Below are 15,512 nucleotides of genomic sequence, written 5' to 3' on the forward strand. Positions count from 1 at the left end.
TTTCAGCTAACAAATTCTGTTCAACAACTGCTGCTAGGCACAGAGAGAGGACAAATTGCATGCTATGAGAATAATCCAAAAATAAACTGCACTGAGCCAAACAGCAACCGTTTTTGCATGAAGGCTTCAGCTTTTGTAGTAGATGGGAACTGCAAGGAAATCTTGAGTGTATTCTCCCTCAGGAACCTTTGAGACTTGTGAGAAAAGTCATAAATACCAAATGGGAAGTGAAATTATTCCAGTACTTGATATTCCAGTACAGCTTGATAGCTCAATGTCTGTAGCATAAACTCATGAATAAAATACATATTTCTAGCCCCAAAGCATATTTCCCATTGACTTTGGATTTCCAGTTCATTCTTACTTATTACAGTGGTGCCTCGCAAGACGAATGCCTCGCGCAACGAAAAACTCGCAAGACGAAAGCGTTTTGCCATTTTTTTGGTGACTCGCAAGGCGAATTTTTCTATGGCTGTGCTTCGCAAGACAAATTTTTTTCCTTTTTTTTGGTTTGTTTTAAATCGTACTTCACAAGACGAAAATTTCACGAAACGACTCACGGAACGAATTAATTTCGTCTTGCGAGGCACCACTGTATTTCCTTTCATGCAAGGGAGACTTCACATAGTGTCCACACTAACGTTTAGGCCCTGGAATTGGCATGGTTTCCTCATTATCACAAACAAATCTTTAGTAAATCAAATTAGTATGTTGTTACTATACATTAAGATCAACTAAACATGGTCACCCTAACTCTTACTTTCCTGGCAATTCTTAAAAAGCAGAGCATCAGGGAATACCCTAAGGATAGGTGGAAGTGCTGGGTTCCACTCTGCTGAGTGTTGGTCAAAAGTCAAATTACTCCAGAGGATGCACTGGACCCTATCTCACTCACTGTGTTTTCATTACACAGGTCAACAAACCTTTTGCTTCTTTAAAGTTACACCAATTCCTAGGTATATTTGGGGTGCTGATTCCAAAAGTGGTATCCGTTTGGCCCTATCACTCTAGTTTTGGAGACACAGCATACTCTTTAGTGAATGGTTCAAGCAGTTTCCTCATGAGGAAGCCGCTTGAACCATTCACTAATGAAGTTATACAGGTTGAGACTAATTATTCGAGTGGGTTCAGTTCCAAGCACTTGTTCCACGCACTGGATAGCAAAAAAAAAAAAAAAAAGAACTATAGCAAATCAATTTAAAAAACAAAGTTTCTTTGCTCCCTTGATTTAAAAACTGCCTTGCTGACCTTTGTGATGTAAGACAAGAGTCATTAACAAGACAATCCATCAATCAGTCCTCCTCCAAGAGCTTACAAAGAGCTGAGAGCTTACACTCAGCCCCTCCCTTCACCAATGCAAAGGGACCACCTTTCTTTCACATGCTCAGGGGGAAGGGAGGGGTCCAATGGGGAGAGAAGGACTGATGGATTGTCAGCCAGCTGCCCTCTCTCTTTCTTATTAAGGAGGCTATTGTTAAAAGACTGTTCAGTTTTTTAAACTGATTTTAAAGGGGTGCATTTTTTCCCCTTCTCCAGGGATCAGCACATTCCTTCTCATTTGCAGGGGCCATTCGTGTTGAGTCAAATCTGTGTATAAAAAATCCACGTATAAACAGGCTGAACCTGTACTATATCTCCAAAACTAGATGTGATAGGGCAAAACGGATGCCATTTTTTGAATCGGCACCCCAAATTCATATCAAACCACCATAAAGTTTGGGAAAAACTTTTCTAACCCTCAATTTTGTAGGCCTGTGTTATCATACTCTGAGGAATCTGTAGCAGGGAGCGGGAGGCAAACATACTTCTCATCTTCCTGCCCTGGAAGCCTTCCTTTATTTTTAGAGGAAGTTCAAAACTCTCTGGAAAGCAGAGAGTCTCCTGAATCATTCTCCTGAAAACCACAGCATCTATGTGAATTCTTGTTGGAACTCCACCTCATCTCTACTGAAGTTCAAGGTCCAAGACTCTTAGAAATGAGTCAATGACACATAGTCTTCAAATTGCCTAGGAAAGCTAAGATTTCCAAATGACATCTTATAAATACATTCTGTGCAGCATGTTACATTAAAGATTGCTTGCCTTTTAAACTTGTAGAGGATGATAGCTCCTAAAGCCACCAGACACATGACAAAAAGGGCCACTATCACCCAATATCCTCCGCTGCCTCCAATACTCTGAGAATCTGAAATCAAACACACACACATATTGATAAATAAATATTATCTTGAGCACCATAATCTTATTGGTTCCACATTAGTACCAATACTTAAATCATGTTCCAAAACATTGGCTCAAACTATAACTTGTTTACATAGTAACAAGTGCTTTAAAAAGTTATTTGGTTGATTGCTGAAAGGATCTCAAAAGGCTTTGATGACATATTTTACACACACGAACCCTTATTCTCTTAAAAAAATAAGATGTCCAAGGCATATCCTAGTTCCATACTGCCAAAGAGCACTTGCATTACTGCAATCATTTTGCAGCTGCATGGGGCAGATCCAGTCCTATCTCTAGCTCTGGTTATTCAAAGTCATTTCTTCCAGCACCTCAAAGCTCAACCTAGGTGATGGAGCATACAGAACAGAGATGTTTCATCTTGTACCTTCTTCCCCCTTCCTCTCCAACCAGGATGAGTAATATCAGAAGAGCCCACACTCCAGTGATGGCAGTGGGACTGAAACTCCAATCTTAAACACATTCCTAAAAGAAGTTCCCTTTCATTTCAATGGAATGTTCTTCCAGGTAACATGATTTAACAAGGGTTAAATCTTGGTCAAAGCATTCACCTTAATTTTAATTATATTTGGACTGGTTTCAAAATTGAACTTTGCAGTAGATTCATAGCAAATGACCAACAATTTCAAGGTCTTCAGGCACTTCTCCTGCCACTGAAGAATACTGAATGGATATTCAAGATTAATATTATCTTAACTTAAACAGTAGGATAACATTTACTGCAAAGAAGACTTCACCAATGGTCAAAAAAGGACATGTAATTTACCTGAATCAGAGCTATCTAAAGTCACAAAGACCCAATGCCCTCCTCTCATGAAGAAACTGATGTTGTGGGCCTTTAAAGACTGCTTAATAGCAGCTATTCTCTGCAAAAATAAGAGAGATAATATTAGACAACTTCCTGAAGTGTCAGGTGACTTTGCCTGCTGAACAGATTAGAACCACCAAAAAATCTGAAAGAAAGCAATTTTGTATCCCAGAGTAGAAAGGAAGAATTAGCAAAATCCACAATTGAGGTCAGAAATCCATCAGAATTGGCTGGTCTCCCTTGTTTCTAAGGAATGACAAAGATGAAATATCTTAACATGACTGCTCCCTTTACTTCTGGAATAAGAATAGGTGAAAAATAGCACTTTCTAATGTGGTGCATAGAAAGCTCTCAGTACCTACTGTCCCTGGAATTGAAAACTCATATAAAGTAATTCTTTATTAAAGATATTATGATACAAAGGATACGTAAACTCAGAAGAGATACTGCAGAATCTGAAAGAACTGCTGGGACAGAATGTCCCAGCGATTACAAAGGATACTGATTTTAATACTCTATGGAGGGCCCTGCTATTTTCAAAATTTGGATTTTATGCAGTGGCAGTCGCAATGACTTTCCACCATGCTTCAGCTTGAACAGCGGTGAAGAACAATGGAACTGGTCAAAGTTGAATGATCTGCTGCATGCCCATCCACACTCTGCTGCAAAGCCTGCCTGACCTTGTCTACAATGGAAGACAACATAAGAACCACATGCAATAAACTTCAGACGTTTGAGAGCTGTAATATTTAAGAAGCATTTAAACCAGGGCTTTTGAGACTCCCCGGCCTGTTTCCCCTTAAAGGGCAGGGGAAGGGAGGAGGCAGGATCCCCAGGATCGCACCACTCAGGCAGGCTGCAGGGGCTAAACTGGAAGTGGAGCGTGATTGCTCCACTTCCACTTTTGAAGCATTGGGGAGCCCTGCACACAGGGCTCCCCGCACCTCCCGGAGGCTGCAGGAGGCTCTGGTAAGTGTACCCAAGCCCCTGCAGCCCGTCTGAGCAGCATGATCCTGGGGATCAGGCCGCTGCCTTCCCCCCACTGCCTCCCCCTACCCCCGCCCCCACAAGAACTTACTGCGGCTTTCAAACTCCCTGGGAGTTTGAAAACTGCAGATTCAAACTCTTAGATATATTTACTCACCATGAGTAAATATACTTAGATTACAAACTTACGTTATAACTAGTAGACTCTCAATTTATACAAAGTACATAATCATAAAGCTTGCAAATTTCTAATTTACCTTTTATATTAATTATGATGCAAAGAGGAACTCAGCCAACGTACGTCCATGAGCTGGTCACTATATATCGAAGAGCCACATGTGGCTCATGAGCTGCAGTTTGGCCACCCATGATATATAGACACAGGGCTACAACTTTTCCATATTGCCACCTTGCTCCAAGAGGCAGCTAGAGCAGTGCTTCTCAGCATTTGTCCTCTGCTCTATCACTTCACATGGTCCACAAATTTAAAGTACCACCGGAAGTAACTGACGATTACATCATTCCCAGTTACTTCTGTGTTGGGAGGCCAGATGCAATGCAACAAACACCAGAAAGAGGCTCAGGTGGACAGGAGGGCTTTTTCGAGCATGCATAATAAGCTGTGGGCAGCAGGTGTCCAGGGGTTCCCATGAGGACCACCAGAAACCGCTTCAAGTACCACTGATGGCACCCATAGCACTGGTTGAGAAACACTGAGCTGGAGAGATTAAAAATAGGCCAGCTAGAATGCGGAGCTGTGGCAGGTTTTCATACCTGACCACCGCAGCCTAACTGGATGTCATACCATACCAATAACACAGGAACCTCATGGGGTGGAAGGATGAAATGGTTACTTCCCATTTCATTGCTGGCTCCCAGGGATGATCAATATGAAAACATGAGCAACGCATGATGGGATTTAATCACGCAGAAAGAGTTCACATGCTGCAATGGTAACTATGAATTTGTTGTCAGAGAGACAGTGCATGGGGCTCTCAAAGTACCTTCAGGATACATTAGGGAGAAATTCTCAATTTTGGTAGCCATAATGCAAAATAAGGGCACTGATCTTCAACTGATTAAGAGCTGGATTAAATCAATGAGAGAGTTACTATAGACTAAGGATTGCTTTCTGAATTAATACTAGTTTGTCTCCTTACCTTATTACTAGATACAGTTCTCTTCCTTTTTGGGTGGTTTGTGGATAGAAGCACATGCAAGACTGCAGTTGTGGGCAACCCAGGATTTACTACAGTCACAAGACTTTCTTCAGATATGTTTGTTTCCTGAAGAGAGAAAAACCATTCAGAAATTTATCTGCAGGGATACCATTGTATAGATCCATTGTAGCTTCTTTAACACATCTCTTGACACTGATCCCTTTTCACCTCTAAGCACAGAAAATGCACATAGCCTTGATCAATTGAGATTTGAAAAACTGTTTGCAAAAGAGGAGCAAATAGCTATTATTCTATGCTTGGGATCATTAGAAAAGGTATCGAGAACAAAACGGCTAATATTATAATGCCATTGTACAAATCGATGGTAAGGCCACACCTGGAGTATTGTGTCCAGTTCTGGTCGCCACATCTCAAAAAGGACATAGTGGAAATGGAAAAGGTGCAAAAGAGAGCAACTAAGATGATTACTGGGCTGGGGCACCTTCCTTATGAGGAAAGGCTACGGCATTTGGGCCTCTTCAGCCTAGAAAAGAGATGCCTGAGGGGGGACATGATTGAGACATACAAAATTATGCAGGGGAAGAATAAAGTGGATAGAGAGATGCTCTTTACACTCTCACATAACACCAGAACCAGGGAACATCCACTCAAATTGAGTGTTGGGAGGGTTAGGACAGACAAAAGAAAATATTTCTTTACTCAGCGTGTGGTCAGTCTGTGGAACTCCTTGCCGCAGGATGTGGTGACGGCATCTGGCCTGGATGCCTTTAAAAGGAGATTGGACAAGTTTCTGGAGGAAAAATCTATTATGGGTTACAAGCCATGATGCGTATGTGCAACCTCCTGATTTTAGAAATGGGCTATGTCAGAATGACAATGTAAGGGAGGGCACCAGGATGCAGGTCTCTTGTTATCTGGTGTGCTCCCTGGGGCATTTGGTGGGCTGCTGTGAGATACAGGAAGCTGGACTAGATGGGCCTATGGCCTGATCCAGTGGGGCTGTTCTTATGTTCTTATTACATATGAAGTCTTTTAATTTCACCAGAATGATGAGTGCTGGCAGTGGCAGTTTTTGTGCTGTGTGCTATATAAGAAAGGTGTTTTCCCAATTTTATTTAATCAGTATGTAGCCTGATCCTATGGATGTTTACCAAGAAATAAATTCCACTTCATTCAATGGAGTTTATTCCCAGGTAAGAGTGCATACATCATAGTCCTAGTTTCTAACATGTTAGTTTCTAACATAAGCACAGAAGTAAGTAATATTTTAGGGAAATTACTTCTCTGATAATTAGTTAGTGCTATTCTCAATTATATTCTCTTCAAATAATTTCTGCTCATTATAGGTTCTCAATGATGGATAGTTCAGCATTATTTTTAGTGTATACCCTGCCTTTGTCACCTGAGTACTAATTCACCTGTTACAATTTCAAATCCATTGTACGTTCAGATCTAGCACTGGTAGGCAAAATCTTGTTTTGAAGGGAACATTGAACTTAACAGAAGTCCTTTCCTTGCAGTAAAATAATGACACCCTTGGACAGATTGCTTCTCCCACTTGCCCCAATCAGATAGGGCTATGCAAATGAAGCAGATCTCAAGCTTCTTGGGTAGAAATGGTCCCCCATTCAAGTACAGAGGCAGAATACTTCTCAATACACAATACAATACACAATACAAAGTTGTGGAAGCTTCCAAGTGTGGCTCTGCACAAACATGGAGCACTACTACATGTGGAACTTTGTCCTGCCAGGTGATGCCGAGGATGCAAAGTTCCAAACAACACAGTCCTGGAACGTGCTGGAATCCCTAGCATGTATTCACTGCTGAAACAGAGACGCCTGCGTTGGCTTGGTCATGTTGTGAGAATGGATGATAGCCGGATCCCAAAGAATCTCCTCTATGGAGAACTCGTGCAAGGAAAGCGCCCTACAGGTAGACCACAGCTGCGATACAAGGACATCTGCAAGAGGGATCTGAAGGCCTTAGGGATGGACCTCAACAAGTGGAAAACCCTGGCCTCTGAGCGGCCCGCTTGGAGGCAGGCTGTGCAGCATGGCCTTTCCCAGTTTGAAGAGACACTTTGCCAACAGTCTGAGGCTAAGAGGCAAAGAAGGAAGGCCCATAGCCAGGGAGACAGACCAGGGACAGACTGCACTTGCTCCCAGTGTGGAAGGGATTGTCACTCCCGGATTGGCCTTTTCAGCCACACTAGACGCTGTGTCAGAACCACCTTTCAGAGCGCGATACCATAGTCTTTCGAGACTGAAGGTTGCCAATACAATAAAAAAAACTACATGTGATGCACAAAGAAGAATCATGGTTTGTGCTAACCATGGTTAAGAACCCACACCATGTTTTGAGCTTCCAGACATACAACAGGAAAACCATGGTTCAAGGATGCTTATTAGTTTTTTTCTCATATCTACTGAGGACTCAGCTTTATCAATTCACTCCCATTTCCCTAGTGCAAAGTTCACTTCATGCCTTGTAATGGCCTTAACCATGGGTGGCAATGGCTGTGAATTCAGTTATAAAACTCAATTATCATGAAATGAGGTAAGCAAACCAGTTTTAATTGTGGTTTCAGATCCTGATTGTTGGCAGACTCACGTTCAGACATCAAAAGAGACACTGGTTTAACTAAATAAACTATGGTGACGGATTAAGATTGCTGGGAGAAATATCAATAACCTCAGATACGCAGATGATACCACTCTAATGGAAGAATGTGAGGATGATCTAAAGAACCTCTTGATGAGGGTGAAAGAGGAAAGTGCAAACTGTGGCTTGAAAATTAACATTAAAAAAACTAAGCTCATGGCATCCGGTCCCATTAACTCATGGCAAATAGAAGGGGAAGAAATGGAAGCCATGAAAGTTTATCTTCTTGGGCTCCATGATCACTGCAGACGGAGACTGCAGCTATGAACTTAAAAGACACTTTTTTCTTGGGAAGAAAGCTATGGTAAGCCTAGACAACTTAATGAAAAGCCGAGACATCACCATGTCTACAAAGGTTCGTATAGTCAATGCTATGGTTTTCCCAGCTGTAACGCATGGCTGTGAGAGCTGGACCATAAGGAGGGCTGAGCTTTCAAATTATGGTGTTAGAGAAGACTTTTGAGAGCCCCCTGGACTGCAAGGAAATCAAATCAGTCAATCTTACAGGAGATCGACCCTGACTGTTCACTGGAAGGACAGATACTGAAGCTGCAGCTTAAATACTTTGGTCATCTCATGAGAAGGGAGGACTCTATAGAAAAGACCCTGATGCTGGAAAAAACTGAAGGCAAAAGGAGAAGGGGACGTCAGAGGATGAGATTAGGTAAGATAGTGTCACGGAGGCAATGAACATGAATTTGGATAAACTCCGGAAGTTAGTGGTAGACTGGGGGACCTGGCGTGCTGTGGCCCATGGGGTCATGAAGAGTCGGACACGACTTAACGACTGAACAACAACAATGGATTTCATCAATTGTAAATTCAGTGTACATCTTTAAGAATTTTTTGCACCAATGCTGTTGCCTTCACAGAAGTGATAGCAAAGGCACCAATTTTGCAGCTTACATTCCTTTCTCCAATAAGAAGATGCATTTTTTCTTTCTCTGAGAATTGCCCCAATATTCCCAACAGGGGCCCAAACAGTTCTTTTCTGATTTCTCTATAAAACCTATATTTTAAGCAGTAGGAGGGCACCATTCTCCACTACTCCTTCGCAACATATTCCATGTGGGATTATAGTCAATTTTATTTAAAATGCATGTGGTAAATGGACTCTCTTTCTGTGTGTGCATGCACGCACGTGTGTAAGTGCCTGGTTCAGGCAGCACACACAGCTCTGCCACTATGACTTTTATAATTTGCTTAACCTGGGATGTCTATCAACAGCACCGGTATGACTAGTACATGTCCCAGGTGAAACAATGGGCCAAGGAAGATTCAACAGCATCCCACTGGATTTTACTAGCACATGTTCATTGGTCAAAGTCAATCAAGCTGAGCATGGGCTAGGAGAGGTCTGAAGGACTGGACTAGGGTTTCCTGCTATTGGAAGGATAGCATCTTGATCCTTCAAACTGACATAAAGAAGGGCAGTTGTCTGAGCTCAGCACACATAATATTCTAGCAGTTATGGAACTAACTGGGAAGTTGTTTCGCCCCTCCCATTTTCAGGAGTATCCTTGATTTTGACTTTGTTTTGCCTCTAAACTTGGGTTGCTTTATTTGTACTTTGTCTATTTTTCTTTTTATTTTAATAATGCATTTGACTATTTTTAAGGAAACGCCTGCTTGTTTCCTTACACAAAGAGCTCAGAGTTGTGCCTCCCGACCTCCAATAGAGTGCTCTGAGCCAATGTTACCCAAGGGCTCTGAGGTAAGTGCTTGCCTAAATGAGTGTCTGATCCCAGGCTGAGGGAAGGCATAGGAAGAAAATATCCCATTTCTCTTTTTTTTCATCCTCCCTGGTAGTAACATCTACCACAGGAGTATGCTGTGGCAGAGGATCTATTCTGTCTCAGTCTCCCTGCAAGGTACAGAATAATGAGTGAGAAAGCTTGATGCAGAGAGAGAGAGAGAGAGAGTAAGAGAGAGAGAGAGAGAGAGAGAGAGTGAGTGTGTATGCACACAGTCTGTCTTGGTTTATTCCCCAGGGTAATCTTCAAGTGAAAATTATGCAGACAGAGTGGGAATTTTGATGAGCCAATTCCAGACAAGCTGTGTTCTTTGTCAGTGTCAGTCAATCTGCTTCAAACACATTGCAATTTTTACTCTAAATAAACAAACACCCCCTCAAGATGCATTTTATACTTCCACATTTAAACAGAGCGGCATTAATTTAGCCTTCAAGTGTCATGAGAATTGAAAGGAAAATATTGATAACCAGGAAGAGCACCTTTGCAATCTGCTCTGTTACTACAAGGCCAATATCTTCCCGCCAGGCAGGTACGTTTGGGTTGTACAAGTCCAGATGTTCAGAAAATTTTAGAGGGAGAACCTGAAAATGATCTGAAAACACAAACAGAAAACAACATATGTATTGTAAAAACAGCAAAATAATTATTTTAATATCACCACTTCTCCCTCTTCTCAGAAAAACCCACTTTGCATCTGAATAGGGTAATAAAACCCCACCAGTTAATTTAGCAGGAAAAAGCAACACATGGTCTTGTGGCTAAAGACTAACACTTTATGGTAGCATAAGGTGTATGGACTACAACCCACTTCATCAGATGCAGGAAACACTGAAAACTACCTTATACTAAGTCCACTTGGATCAGTATTGTCTACTACACTGACTGGCAACAGTTCTCCAAGATTTAAGACCAGCGTCCACTGGGAATTGAACCTGGAATCTTTTGTATGCAAAGCATGTGCTCTACCACTGAGCTATTTCTCCCCCCAGGAGTCCCCCTTCACTACCAAAGAAGGCCCTAACACCCATGAATTTTTCACAGGTGCCCTCTCATTGTACTTTAAAAGGCACCTGGTGGGGAAGACTCCCAAATGTTCAGTTCAGGGAATGGATTCAGTTTACAGAATGAATCCTGAATTGAGATACGTAACATAATTACAGGGCAGGAGGTCTAGCTCAGTTGGTAGAGCTGCCACCTTGTATGCCTGAAGATCTGAGGCTGCCAGCTGGAAACAACCGGAAGTACCCGAGAACTGACGACACTCTGATATACTGATGAGCTGACCCTAAGTGGCAGAGAGGAGTTGCCGTCAAATGGAGCATGGGAGGCAAAGAGCCAGAGAGAGGCCAGACCAGGAAGGAATCCAAATGGAACGAGGAGTTCTATGAAAGACTAGAACTATTCAATTGTAAAAATCCCTACGGGGGGTTTAGAACAACCTGCCTATGTAAACCACCTTGGATTAAAGTCCGAGGAGAAATCTGACAACCAAAGAAAGGTAGTATATAAATACCTGTATAAATAAATATATAAATAATTATTTGCCCTCACATGTCATGAAGACATGGAGGTTTAGAATTAATTCCCCGAAATACAGAATGTGTCAAGACTTGCCATTTTGACAGATGAAGCCCCGACAGAGCTGTGGACAATCAGAGGGCCACAAGCTCGAACCCACATGCACTCCATCTGCAGTAGCATGAATGTGGCATGTTACAAAAAACACATGGAAAAGGAAAGCAACTCACCCAAAACCTGGATAACCTTGGAATCCTGGAGCATGGAGTTTCCACAAGACGCCTGAACAGTAACTCTGACTTTGCCCGTCTCTGCAAAAGTAGTCACCAAAAAATTCTCCAGTGAAAGCCATGGCTAAAAAACAAACACACACACACAGAACCAAGAGGAGAAAAACTGAATGATGGCTGAAGAAAAATATGGAAGAATGCTGACAATGCTGTAGTTGTGAAAAGGAAGGTACTGAAATATTTTGACTGGATACAAGTTATATATTTCATTCAGATTTAGCAGGACTTCATTAATGAAGGCATGCTTGTGCGAACAGCCTGGGCAGGGAGCATTTCCCTAAGCACTGAGTAACTACAGACTGTTCCCACATATCCAAGATTACAAAGAAGGGTTCTCAGGTCTGGAATCTGACAAGCTTTAGACCCACATCACTGTCATGCTTTTGTTTGTTTTTTGAGACTTTAAGCATTAAGCCTAAGAGCCAAAGTACCTGTTACATACAAGTGGTAACAAAGACTTGACAGTTTTTGAGAAAGAAAAGCAACTCGGGTATAGAGAAGCAGGAGGGACAAAGGAGTGGCAAGCCCCACCCTTGATATGCTCCTGGAGTCCTTCCCCTGGTACACAATAGTATGCTTAGGAACACTGTACTTGGGGAAAATTTATCACTGTGAGCTAGAATGCTAGACGCCCAGTTTTCAGAACACAAGGAGAAACTCTCGTTGGATACAAGCTTTGCCGATTAAAATCCTTTTATAAAAAGAACACCATTATCTGGGTATTATCTGGTAGATGTTATCCAGGGCAGGCCTAAGTAGGTAGAGTGTGACAGAGCCAAGGTACATAATTGTAAGCAAAAATGAAACACTGAATTTATCATAAAAGGACATCAGAATGTACGCTTCCACTGATTTTAAAGTAAAAGGAAGAATTTAATTCAAAATATAAGAGGCAGCAAAAAACTAAACATAACTGCTTAAACAACCCTCCCCCCCCCCCAATTGTCTGGCATGGTGTCCTGCCTGGGCAGGGTCCCAAACCTATTGGTGCAAAAGTCTTTTTGGTTTCAACCAATGTTGGGGACAAAGATGGCTGACTGCCATGGCTCCCAAACACAAGAAGTCCAAGGATAAAAAAGCAAGAGAAACCTTACATCATTGCCAGAAGAATCACTTCCAACTGGAATAAACTTTCTGGATCTGCCAAGAGACTCCTATTTAAATCCTCCACATCTTTACTTGTTTTTTAAAAAACATATTCCATCAGAACAGGCAGCCAGGAATCTTTAGTCAATGAGGAAAAAGATGTGGAAAAACTAGCCAATCACAGAAGAGTAGACAAATTATATTCAAACCTCATGCAGATGAAGGGTGACTATGTGTACTTTTTTGCTTATCTACATGGCAGTGATTCTCCTTTGTGTAAAGACAGAATTTCTACACCATAAGTGGAACATACCCTCCTATACTGACCCGTCCCAAGATCAAGAGGGCGGTACGGGGCTTTAGAAAATATGGAACTGGGTAGGTGGCTAAACCTTAGAAATCCAACCAATTTTAGTCGTAGCCATTAAAACAGTTGGCCACTTCAGAAGATCAAACAAACCTTGGTTGTGAATGCAGTTTCTTACCCACATTCTCAATTCCCCACCTTATATCCTCAAGTTGCACACCAGGAAGGACGCCGACTTCTTAAACCACAGCTCCACCGCTTGTTTAAACTAAGAACTGTTGTTTAATTGTGGTTTATAAACCATAATTAAACCAAGATGTGAAATAGAGGTTCAGCTCTGGTGCAGAGGAGCTGAGTAGCTGTGGTTTAACAAACAACAATGTCTATGTCAGAGTTCCATGCTGGAAGGGGAGCAGGGAGTGCACAGGCTCAGAAGTCATATACAAGATCACAACAAACTATGGCTTGCCTGAACAGCCCAGCTTCTCACCATGTCACACATAAAATTCTTAACATAAATATGAATCACTGTGATTTATTATTCACAATAAATACAAGAAGTATCTATCTTTAATATTGCTATAAGCCATAACATCTGTTCCTTGGAAGGTGATAAACTATGATGCAAATGGGATTTCACAGAAAGGAACAAACTGTAGTGCAGATGAGGCACACTGGGAGTATGCACAAAAGTTTAATGGAATAGTATTACTTTAAATAATAACACTGTGTAACAAAATTTGAACAATTTCATGTTTATCTGAATATTCTGATATTTCTTTATTAAAATTGGTGCCAAGATTTCAAAAGTGCTGCTTTTTTTGGCATAGCATCAATAGTTGCGCCACAATTTACACTACGCAGATGTATAATACAACGCGGATTACAATGCATTGGTAGAGTTGTTTGAAATGGTGTTATTTACCTTACTCAGAAGTAAGCCTATTGTGTTCAGTAAAAGGCTGTAATCCTACCTTACTCACTGGAAACAAACACCTCTAGGCATATTAGGTAACAGGATAGATAAGAACAAAAAATTTAAAATAACTAAAAAAGTATTGATGGTACAAAAAAACTAAGATTACCATTGGAATCAGCACCTGAGAATTGTATCAGAAACATTTAAAGTTCAACATGTACAATTTTTGTGTTATACAGTGTAATGTTTGAGGTTTTGGAAAAACTTGAAATGACCTTTTTTTTTGAGAATTTTTATCTTGCTTCTCCAATTCCAAAAAGAAAAGCTCAAGGTAGACTGCATAAGTAAAACTATACAATTAAAACAATTAGTTTTGTGCTTCCATCTATCTAGTTTTAAATTCTGGAAAAGAAGTAATTTTTATTTAATACCTGAAGATTGTTTCCAATCCACCAGTAAAAGAGTGTAAAATTGGGGTTCCTTGGCAGGATGATGGCTGTCAGGTTCACCTGCTGGTTTCTGCCAATGACGGGAACGACATCAAGATGCAAGGCCTGCAGAGGAGCTGGAGACAATCCCAACAGTCTTGTTAATTAAGACACCTTATCGACCACTTCTGTTTCTTATCTTGTCCAGCTCCTCAGCAGCAAGCTCATTTCTAAGATACTGACACGCCACTGGGAACTAACAAAACATTCAAGGCAGGGGTCTCCAAACCCCAGCCCAAGGGCCAGATGCGGCCCCTGACAAGCCTGTATCTGGCCCATGGCAAGTCTCTGGTCCTCTGTAAGCCTCTGGGCCACTCAACTGAAAATGACCACAGCTGTGCTCCAGTTGTGTCTGGAGGGTGTTCTGAGGGCCAGGAAGGCCATGCACCTCCCCTCAGAATGCCTTCTAAAGGCCTAAAAACATCACTTCCTGGTTTTCCTGAAAAACCAGAATTGATGTTTTTGGACCATCTGAAGGCCTTAGGCTTTCTGAAGCTTTCTGATGTATTTATTTAAATTTTATATTTAAAATTTATTTATTTTTCTGGCCCTTGACACCATGCCAGATACTTTATGTGGCCCTCTGGCCAAAAAGTTTAGAGACCCCTGATTTAAGGTAAGGCCCAGAAACCAAACTGCCATTTTTTAGAAAGAGGCTGATGAAGTAAACAGCCAAAGTCAAGCAGTAAATCACAACAGAGCATACAAAAAAAGGACTAAGGAAGTGACTTAGCAGCTTTTTGCTGGTGTTCTTTCTGCATCTTTTTAGATGGTGAGCTCTTCTGGGACAGGGAACCATTTAGATGATTTTCTCTGCAAACCACTTCATGAACCTTTTTGTTGAAAAGTAGTATATAAATATCCTTAATAAACTAATATCAAAATGTATATCTGGCCTTTCATCCCATAACATGATATATTCAATGCAGCTGAGAAGAAATTACTGTTAACTGCTCCTCATGGTAGGGAAAAAGAGGGAAAACTGCTCAGCAGAAGGAGCCCTGCTGAAAGGGCATCCTGTATGATATTAGGCTCTCCCATATCCTGAAAATAAGATCAAGATTTGCATATTTTCTCTTACGCAGCTAATGAGTTCCTAAGTGAGAACAACGTGCTTATTTCTCATCACCACCTGCTTAATGATGTCTCTTCCTGCTTAATAATGTCACTTCCAGCCCTCAGCAAGCACTATGGATGCTAATTTCGGCCCACTGTATGAAACTAGTTTGACACTCCGAACATAAAGCATTTTATTTCCTTCTTTATATT

General features: G+C 41.4%; 1 protein-coding gene across 3 annotated transcripts in view; it reads right to left on the reverse strand.

The window, feature by feature from the left end:
* The window catches only part of SORCS2 (sortilin related VPS10 domain containing receptor 2), a 165,846-nt gene that overhangs the window by 13,674 nt on the left and 136,660 nt on the right, over positions 1–15,512 (reverse strand). For all 3 annotated transcript variants that reach the window (XM_066623901.1, XM_066623900.1, XM_066623902.1), the window contains 6 exons: positions 14,187–14,320; positions 11,384–11,507; positions 10,115–10,227; positions 5,197–5,322; positions 3,008–3,107; positions 2,083–2,185 (listed from right to left, as the gene is read on the reverse strand). In XM_066623901.1, the coding sequence (XP_066479998.1) occupies positions 2,083–2,185; positions 3,008–3,107; positions 5,197–5,322; positions 10,115–10,227; positions 11,384–11,507; positions 14,187–14,320 (700 nt within the window). The remainder of the gene's footprint in view (positions 1–2,082; positions 2,186–3,007; positions 3,108–5,196; positions 5,323–10,114; positions 10,228–11,383; positions 11,508–14,186; positions 14,321–15,512) is intronic.

Source organism: Tiliqua scincoides, chromosome 4 (genome assembly GCF_035046505.1).
Source record: "Tiliqua scincoides isolate rTilSci1 chromosome 4, rTilSci1.hap2, whole genome shotgun sequence".
NCBI lineage: Eukaryota > Metazoa > Chordata > Lepidosauria > Squamata > Scincidae > Tiliqua > Tiliqua scincoides.